At 37.6% G+C, this 10302-nt stretch overlaps 1 protein-coding gene across 1 annotated transcript; it reads right to left on the reverse strand.

Annotated features, from left to right (window-relative positions):
- Nucleotides 1-1725: 1725 nt before the first annotated feature.
- On the reverse strand, nucleotides 1726-4961 carry LOC108479819 (U-box domain-containing protein 30-like). Its single transcript, XM_017782627.2, has 2 exons — nucleotides 4654-4961; nucleotides 1726-4446 (listed from the first exon to the last, which is right to left on the reverse strand). Exon 2 carries the CDS (start codon nucleotides 3737-3739, stop codon nucleotides 2384-2386), a length of 1356 nt encoding a protein of 451 aa, XP_017638116.1. The 5' UTR covers nucleotides 3740-4446; nucleotides 4654-4961; the 3' UTR covers nucleotides 1726-2383.
- Nucleotides 4962-10302: the final 5341 nt, after the last annotated feature.

Here is a 10302-nt window from a genome sequence, read left to right on the forward strand (position 1 = left end):
CGAGTATCTCATTTTTCTTTAGAGAGTGATCACATGACTGTTACAGCAAAGTCACTCATAGTGACGCTGCTCAAATCATCCATCCAAGCAGTTATAATTCCAGTGGGCACAACGAAATTTAAAACTCCAGCAATTTCGCATCATGTGTGAAATAGTGGATCCCAGGTTTGAATGATGATTTCGTTCTTAGCACTACTTCAACCTCTCTATTCAATCCACCCGCTATGAATATTTCATATTTTCTTGCTTAGAATTTCTAAAGAAATAGAAAAAATACTAACCTTTATTTAAATAATTTTAGTAAATAATTTTTTTAATTGGACCCTCTAAATATATGTCTCATGAATGTATCTATATTATGTCGAAATGTAATCCGGTCGAAATAAATTAATTATACAAACATTTCTATATAATAAATTTAATGTATGCGTAAGTTAAATATAATCTTTTTTTTTTTTTCAATAGTTCAATCATAAGGTGTAACTTTGTAAGATATTGTAATATTTACAGTGATATTAAAACACTTCCAATATCATAATTAGTAGTAATCACTACTACCCAAATTGTAGGAATTCTTGATTCGACATAATATTTCCTTGATAATATTACTATGTAGTCTTACACTTGAATAATTTAACTTTTTTTATTTCCTGAATTTTAAATAGAAAATATGCAAATGAATTTGATATTTTATATCGACTTATCTGGACACGACCATACATTTCTAGTCTAATTCTATCATAGGCCAAGAATCATTATTCTTATCTTAGTTACAATCTTCTATATGGTTTGTAGTATATCCAACAATAATCTTTATAGTACATTTAGTTATAGACAACATTTGATTGCAACAAAAAAATGACTTCTGGCATTAAAAACTATTAAAAATAGCATACGTCACTATCATTATGAAAATTGTTGTGACAATCTTATAATTTATCTTTGAGCATGCTGTAATAATAGATAACTCTAAACACTTAACTTTCCTTTTATGTTACCAGTCCTTTCCATACACTGATTTAAGTACAGAAAAGAATCCAAAGATCAACCTAGGACACCCTTAGCCCCATCTCCGAACTTACCTCTTCGCCAGCAAAGGGGCATCAATAAATGTTGTAACTACGAAGTCATTACAATTGCAACTGAAAGCAAATATTTTTAGTGTTGAGTCTTAACAGTCATTCAAAGATGCCATGACCAATGAGAGGCCCTTAATTGCAGAGGTCCCTTTAGAAGGCAAGAAAGAGAAAGGGGGGGGGGGGGATATTTTCCTTGCTTTCTTGATGAAAAGATAGTTTTTTTTTTTATAAAAAAAGGGGCCAAATTTGATGAACAAATGCATGTAAACAAAAAAAAAAAAAAAACCATTGTAGTGAACATAGAAATTTCTTGAATCCAGATAAGATTGAGCCACTTCTGTTTGCGCAGAAGGATTGAGTGAATGGGAGCTTTTTACTGATTACAAATAGGAGTTCTCTTGACAATTTGCGAGTGGAACATTTCATTACAACAGTGATTGAAAGAGAGATGACAATGGGTTTGTCCTCAATTTCTCCCACAAAGGGATATAAACTACATATGATGGACCCCAGGTGTTCCACCGTGACAGTGATCCCCCCAAATAGTAACAGTTCAACGCATTTGTAAATGCTACACCATCCCTCTTTTACATGACATTGACATAGCCTTTGTAATAAATCAAATGTACACAATTGTTAACCACAATTGTTAACCAGTAAAAACTTTTACTTTTATTAATTCTTCATGGAGCCTAACAACAAACGAAAAGTGCAGAATAAATAAGAAGAAAAAATAAAAACATGAAAGAAAAGAAAAGGTTATCTTTCATTGTACACATTGAATAGACAATTGATGTCCAGAGGCATTCCAATCTCTCTACAACAGTGGAGCTGAAAATGCAAAACTCCCACTAAAACCCAGACAGGAAAATTGGTCAAGGAAGGCCCCTACCATAGGAACAACTTGGGAGAAATAAGGGCCCCCAACACCAAGGAGCAAAGCAATTCTTTGTCTATTACAATTGTGATTGCAAGCTCCAAAGTCTTGCACAAATAGCACAATTCCATCCCAAGAATGTACCCCACCCACAATAATCCATTCCACATGATCCTTTTGGGGGGTTTTATTTTAAGGCATTGGAAAAGAGAACTTCATATAATTCCATTGCAGCATGAAATGTGTTCTTTTTTCTTATCCACATTATGAGTGTTCTTTAAGTAAAGTTGAATCAAATTGCAGGAATTGAAGTGCTTAAATATATACAGGAGAGCTAATTCATACCTCAAACCCCCTATCTCATAAGTATATGATCGTTCATTCTTGGAAGATTTCAAGAACCAATCATGGCAGGCCCTTTAACTTGTCATAGGATTGTCCTTGTGAGCTTGCACTTTGAAATAAAGATGGTGTCTGTATAATTTAGGCTACATAACTTCAAGAGCTCCGAAGATTTTTGCTTCAACAGAGGATTGCAACCGCTCTGAATCACGAGAAGCAGCTTTGCTGCCAAACCGGCTTCTACAGCAACTGAGGAGCATTCCTCAGGGGCAAGTTTACATACGGACCACAGTATTGACAATGCATATTGAGTACAGCTTTCTGAAATTCTCATCAAGAGCCTCACCATATTCGGAATTGTGTTTCCACAATCCTTCAATGCTGCTTTGCCTTCTGGTAGTGATGATAACGTGTCCAATATGAAAAGGGCTGATTCCAGGCAATCAGGTTCCAAAGCAGGTAACAATTCAACCAATTGAAAAACGGCGCCAATACTCACAATCAAACCCATGACTTGTTTATGTAAGCATATAGATCTGAGCAAGCTAAGACCAGGCATGATTCCGTTCCTGTGCCTCTTATCCTTCACTAAGCGCATTAGACCAACCAATAGCCGATGGCTGGAGATGCTCTCAGCCCGAAATTCCTTCTCCTCCATTAACTTCCCTATCAATCGCGTACAATTGATCTTTGTCTCCACTGACCCTTCATTCAGCATGTCTACCATCAACGAAATCTTTGTTGGCTGCATCAAATTGGTTTTGGACTCTGAATCAAGCTCCAAATTGACAAGAATGGCAATCGCCTCTGAACCAACAGCATGGGAAGTAAATGGACCTAACAAGGATGAAATTAGAGAAACTCCACCTTCATCAACCACTGTCTTCATTGCTGTTGCATGTGCAGCCACAACTTGCTTAAGCTCCTTCAAGGCTTGAATCCTGGCCTGACCTTTAGCCTTCTTCAAGGTCTGAAGAAGCTCACTTACCCTTCCTTGTACATCCTCGGATCTCTTCTTCATAAGCAAATATTTCTGCGAAAACCAAGTGTAAATCAAATGGTAAAGGGTTCTATTTGGGGTAACAGAATCATCCCAGAGTTCTTGCATTGTAGTGGGGCAAGTATAGTGCCCCAAATTGAACCATTTGAGAATGTTGGACCTCTCATATGTTTGGCCAGTGCAAAGAGTTACAGGGTCTTGCATTGGCTCAAGAGAGATGGGACAAATAAACACAGAAGGAATCTCAGGTAAATCAAGCTCTTCAATCATTTTCTTCAGATCCAATTTCTCACCAACGGCAGCACCAATGACTCCACCACCAACGCCACCCAAAACCCCATCTTTAACAGCAGTATCCAGATCCAGAACTTGCCCATCACCACTACCATCAAATGCAGCAACAACCACCCCATCCCTCTTTGAGGGTTGAAACATAGGCATCTTTGAAACCCGCCCTTCTTTTTCCCAAAAAAAAGATAAAGCAACACAGATTCTCAAGGTAACAAAAAAGAAGGATTATCTTTAAAACCCCTCTACACTACCCACAACAAGCTCTAAATTCACTGCACTGACAAGCACCCTTCAACCCACATTATGAAAAAAGAATGGAACTTGTATATTTCCAATCAATTCCTCTCTCATTGACAAATCATAAAGCAAGAAAAATACCTTCTTTTTCTCTCTACAAACTCACACATCTATTTTGCTTTATCCTGATCTCCTTTTCTAGGGTCAAAAGTCCATCATAATAACAATAATATCAGTAATAAACACAATAATCAAGCTCCCATCTTTCACTTCTTGTACAAGCTTCCCATCATCAAGCCCCCCAAAACAGCAAAAATAAGTAGGCAAAGAAAAGAAAGATACTAGTAAAAGAAAGCAGTCAAAGATAAACAGTTAAAAGAGTAGTACAAAAGCTAATCAATTAGACCTTTTTCCTCTAAACCCAACCATTAATGGTACAGAAAAAATAGGGGGAAAAAACCCAAACAAGAAAAAAATGAAAAAGTTACAAGAATTTAGTGAAGAGAATCAAGTTATTGTGAAAACAGGCCTTACCACAAAATGGAGAGAAAGAGAAGAACAGAGAAAAGCCATGTCCTGCAAAGGCTTCCCTACTGCTCTTCTTTTGGGGCAGTTGTTTGCTGGATAAAAATAAAATAATTTTAAAATTATTAAAAAAAACCTTCACGAAAAATAATAAAAATTAATTATTAATGAGATCATCTTAATATATAAATGCGTTGCTTTTTTTTTTTCTTTGAACGAGGAAATGACATTTTTTTCCCTAATATTTTACCAGAGTAAAAAAAAAAGAAGAAGAAGAAGAAGAAGGGAAAGTTGAAAATTACCAAGTTACCGGTAATTAAGCCACCCGATCCGCACACCACACGTGCAGTCATATCAATTCTTTGCCGTAATCTCCCCGCTATTACTTTTAATTTAACAGTGATGTTACTAAAAAGTTAGTTTTCATTAATAAATTGAACTAATGAATTTTGGTTTTGAAAAAATGGAATCAAGATTTTGATTTTGATTTTAATGTTTGTTGTTTTAGCTAAAAGGAATCTCTTTTCATCTTAAGAAACTTCATCCACATATGTTATGTGGACAAAATCTAATTTCAAAATTAATAATAATAATAATAATCATCTATTTTCAGTTCTTTAGTGTCATTCTTATATTGTTTATAACTACTCATTTATAGAAATTTTATTGAAATACAATATATAAAATCTGTTGATATTTACACCTAAAAGAATTGTGAGGGCCACTGGGGAACTTCCCACCTCCCTATATTTTTTTTTTTTAAAAAGAAAAATAATTTCATGTGTTTATTTATTTTAGGTAAAGTGCCAGCAAAGCATTTTGACCGTGACAGTTTTGCTTTGACTGCACGCCTGTGCTGCTTCACTTTTCCGGTCTTTGCGTTGACTGCCTTTGCCCCACTTCCAGATCTAACCAATCACCACCTGCCACGTATATCATGAAAGCCCTGCCCTCCACACTCCCTTCTTTGTTTTCTGTAATCTTTATTAATAATGACTTGAAATTAGTATTTGTTTATTTTTCTGTGCCATGGTACAGTGAGTGTTCAGCACAATATCATAAGTATTTCACGCTCCCTCGTTTTTCCAGATTTTTTTTAATAACATAATTTGATTTTCATATGCAAATATTAATAATTATTCACCAAATACAATATGGTCTATAATTAGGATTTGAAATTTGGGTGGTAAGGGCTAGTGTCACGGGGCTAGACCTTTAGTCTCGCAATCCGTGCGGCCTTAGGCGATTCGCTAGTCCAAACTCGCCCAAGTCAGCCTTTACTCGAATGAGGATTCCTTAAGAACTCCTCCAAGGCACTAACTCGTCAATGGAAGACTTACTTACGCCAAAAGAAGCTTATAAGAACAACGAAAGGGACGCACACAAAGTGTTTGAGTAAATGCTCTCTATTCTCTTATTCACAAAGAATAATGAAACAATGAATGGAGTGAGTACAAATGAGGGGGAGGCTCTCTATTTATACTTGAGCTCCCCCAAAACCGACGGTCAAGATACAATTACATCGACGGACGAGATTAAAGGTTACCTACCACCAAATCTCTAAGAATATAATATCATATCTTCTAAGATTACATATCTTAGATAAGATATGTAATCTTATAAAATAATATCTTATAAGATTCCATATCATATCTAAGATCTCTAAGACTATAATATCATATCTTTTAAGATCATGTTTCTATATTTGTAGATGGACCTTCAATCTCTTCAAGCAACGGGCCATCCGTCGGGCCAACCAGACTTTAATTCGCAAGCTTCTCCAATAGTTCCTTGAATCGGGCCACTCACGTGGGCCAAATGATCCCCATCTAAGTAATAGACCTCCATCGGATGCATTTGGTTCGATGGTCACGGGCTTTGAACTCTGGCCCGTGACATTCTCCCCCACCCATTCTCGCAACGTCCTCGTTGCGACTCCTGAATGGCACTGACTTGATTCGCCTTGGATCCCACTCGTTGTCTTAGCTCTTCCCTTCCTTTGGGACTTTTGCCTCGGCTTCCATCGCTTCTTAACTCGAGCCGTCTTACTCGTTTGTACATCTCGACGACAAGGAGTTATGTCACTCCCTTGCCCACATTCTAACTTCCCTCGGACAGAATCCTCATGATTCACGACACTTGGCTTTACTTTGCCCAAAGTCTCTCGGCCTCCTTGCTCAAGAACTTCGAAAGGGCCCCTACGTTCTCGCCAAGTACACAAGTTAGAATGCAAAACACTATCAGAGTGTTTCGAATGTACCTTTGCATTTACTCGGGTCAACTGTCCCACATGCATCACTTCTTTTTCCTTGAAGTCCGATGCACCACCCACCTCTCCCATAGGTGGAAGCCTTGTCAATGACTCGGCCAACTCCGACGCTTCACTCGATACGAGCCTCATTGGTCCAAGCTTCACTGTTTTCATCGCAACTTTTTCCTCTAAGTTCGATGACAAACTCACCTCTCCCTTGGGTGGAAGCCCCTCCGACGACTCACTATGCTCGGACGTTGCCTTTCCTTTGACTACGGCTTGCTTTGGACAGTTCCGCAACTCATGCGGACCACGGCACAAGAAGCACTTTACTCGCTTCTTTTTGCTCCTCTTAGCCCTCTTGGCTTCGGCTTTACCCTTGCTCGAACCAAGCTTGGGCTCCTTGTGCGCTCCATCGTTTTCTTCGATGAGACTTCCTCGGACACTTCCGCAACCTATGCGGACCATGACATAAGAAGCACTCGGTGGCTTCTTCTCGCTTCGGCCTCCTTGGCTTCAACACCCTTGCGCTCGAACCAAGTCCCAAGGCCTTACCCACCGGCTTCTTCCTAAGCGGATTTCATCGGACATTTCTTTAGTATGTGTGGACCGTCGCAGAGAAAGCATTTTAGCTTGTCCCTTCTCTTCTTGGGTTTTTCTTCCCAACTCGTGGTTTCCCATTACCACAATTGTCACCGTTGCCATTGCCATACTCATCCGTATCTTCCTTGTGATTCTCTTCACATCGCCCTTTCCTCGGACTTGGAAGATCCAAGCTTGTCTTTCTCTAGACCAAGCTTAACCACGGATACCACTACCTTCATGGCTTCCGGCGACTTTTGGACACCTCTTTGTTCCACCTCCCGTCGACCCACGGCTTCAATCCTCTTGAAAAGCAAGCATTGCTTCTCTCGGTCATATCCGAACTTTGGAGAATGAGTTCCTTGAACTCACAAACATACTCCCCACTGTGCCCTGCTGCGTTATTCCTTGCAACTTTGCCCGAGCTTCTTCCTCGGCAAACTCGGGTAAACTGTCCCTTCAACTCGCATTGGAACTTCTCCCATGTTCCAATCTCACATTGCCTTTCATCGTGGTCTTACCTCGCCACCATAAAAGCGCAATATCAATAAGAAATAATGAAGCGGTTTGTACCTTATCCGCATCATCCACGATGCCTTTGGCACGAAGTAGTTTTCCATCCTCCACAAGAAATTGTCCACATCACATGCGACCTTGTCCCGCAAACTCTTTCGGTTCCGGACACACTCGCCATCGAAGTCTGCACTTGACACTCCTTCTTCCACCGCTGCTCGACACAAGGCCAGCTCTCCCTCGAGCTCCTCTATTCTTGTGCTTAAAGTCAGCGTCGTGGCCATTGTTTCCTCTTTCAAAGCCTTCACCATGGCTTCGAGAGCATTATTCCTCTCTGTCAGCTTCTTCCTTTGGGAATCTAGCAACTCTTGCACGTTATCCCTTTGGGAAGTTAGACACGTGGTCACAAAGTCTCTGAACTGATCCTTTATGTCTTCAATACTTTCCCCACGAGCATTGTCAGACTCTTTAACGGCTTCCATAGACTCCTCAAGTTTACCCACGCGTACCTCTACTGCCGACAGCATCTCCCTCAAAGACTTTCTCGCCCGTATTTGTTCGAACTCTTCTTTCGACATCCCAACAGTGCCTTCGAACCAACAGCTCGAATACTTCTTGGTTCGAACTCTAGCTCTGGTACCACTTGTCACGGGGCTAGACCTTTAGTCTCGCAATCCGTGCGGCCTTAGGCGATTCGCTAGTCCAAACTCGCCCAAGTCAGCCTTTACTCGAATGAGGATTCCTTAAGAACTCCTCCAAGGCACTAACTCGTACAGCGGAAGACTTACTTACGCCAAAAGAAGCTTATAAGAACAACAGAAAGGGACGCACACAAAGTGTTTGAGTAAATGCTCTCTATTCTCTTATTCACAAAGAATAATGAAACAATGAATGGAGTGAGTACAAATGAGGGGGAGGCTCTCTATTTATACTTGAGCTCCCCCAAAACCGACGGTCAAGATACAATTACATCGACGGACGAGATTAAAGGTTACCTACCACCAAATCTCTAAGAATATAATATCATATCTTCTAAGATTACATATCTTAGATAAGATATGTAATCTTATAAAATAATATCTTATAAGATTCCATATCATATCTAAGATCTCTAAGACTATAATATCATATCTTTTAAGATCATGTTTCTATATTTGTAGATGGACCTTCAATCTCTTCAAGCAACGGGCCAGTCCGATCGGGCCAACCAGACTTTAATTCGGCAAGCTTCTCCAATAGTTCCTTGAATCGGGCCAGCTCACGTGGGCCAAATGATCCCCATCTAAGTAATAGACCTCCATCGGATGCATTTGGTTCGATGGTCACGGGCTTTGAACTCTGGCCCGTGACACTAGCGGCTTCTCAAAAATATTATTTAATTAAATGAATATAATGGATTTAGGTTTGCATGTAATAAAATATTAAATATTTGAGTAGTTTGCAAACTCGATGGGTGAGGTTGGAATTAATTAGATTAATTGGCTATTAATTTTGGACAGCTTTTTTTTGGATTTATATGTTTTAAGTAATATATTAACCACAATTATTTATATAATAAAATTTAATTTACGAAATTTAAAACCTTCATGGTTGTCAATATTCTAAATATTTTAAAATTTTTAATTCAATTTTATTTATATAATAATTTTAAAAAGTAATCTAAAATTCAAATATCAGTATTTTTTAAAAAAATTATCCTCGAATTCCAAGCTTCTTTATGCTAAAATAATTGAGTGGGGTGAGCTAAATTTGAGATTTATAAAAGAGGGAAGAAATCAAGAAAGTTTTTTAATATACCTAAAACAGTAGGGAATCACATGAGCATATGCTCCCAGTATAGGGTGTCACGTGACCCACAAAATGCACTTTTTAAAGCAGTCAGCTGCTTTATGAATATACTTTGATAAATTTTAATTTAATTTATAATTTTAAAATTATTAACTTTTTATTTACATATTATAAGCATAAAAACTATATTAAACCAATTTGAAAAAATAAATATGTTTGTTTTGTAAAATGCTACAATTGAATAGAAATTAAAATGTTTTTCTTTTACCAGTACAATCACATTTATAATAAATTAATCTGAACTAATTAATACATACAATAACTTCAAATCAAAATCAATTAATTAAACTAACAATTGAAATATATATAAACATAATCCATACATGAGAACAAATTTAGATACTCAACAAAACTTATATAAAGTGGGAGTTACATCTCAAAATTTCTAAACCTCAATCTTGCTATTAAATCCTTATTAATTATAAAAATAAAATTTCAAATATATAATTACATTAGGTCGAGGGTTTAACTAAATTATCATGTTATATATTTATAGTGAAAATAAAAGAACATAGAAATAGCACAATCAAATTTAACTTCATCGTGTAAAGCGAAAGGTGTGAAAACATGTATTAAGACATATTGAAAACGTGTACTTATTTCTCATATTTCTTAAGAAAAAAGAAATAAGAGTTAACATAAGCCCATAAAATAATGAGCAATGCCCATTTACATCCCTCGTCTCAAACTCTTTTGAAAAATGAAACAAACAAATACTTTGGGCTCTAAGCTTCAATTCTTATTACTGACTTCCCAA

Source organism: Gossypium arboreum, chromosome 12 (assembly GCF_025698485.1).
Source record: "Gossypium arboreum isolate Shixiya-1 chromosome 12, ASM2569848v2, whole genome shotgun sequence".
Taxonomy (NCBI): domain Eukaryota; kingdom Viridiplantae; phylum Streptophyta; class Magnoliopsida; order Malvales; family Malvaceae; genus Gossypium; species Gossypium arboreum.

Bases quoted from the DNA above. Each gene is read 5' to 3' on its own strand.
- LOC108479819 (XM_017782627.2), bottom strand. From the start codon at position 3,739: ATGCCTATGTTTCAACCCTCAAAGAGGGATGGGGTGGTTGTTGCTGCA.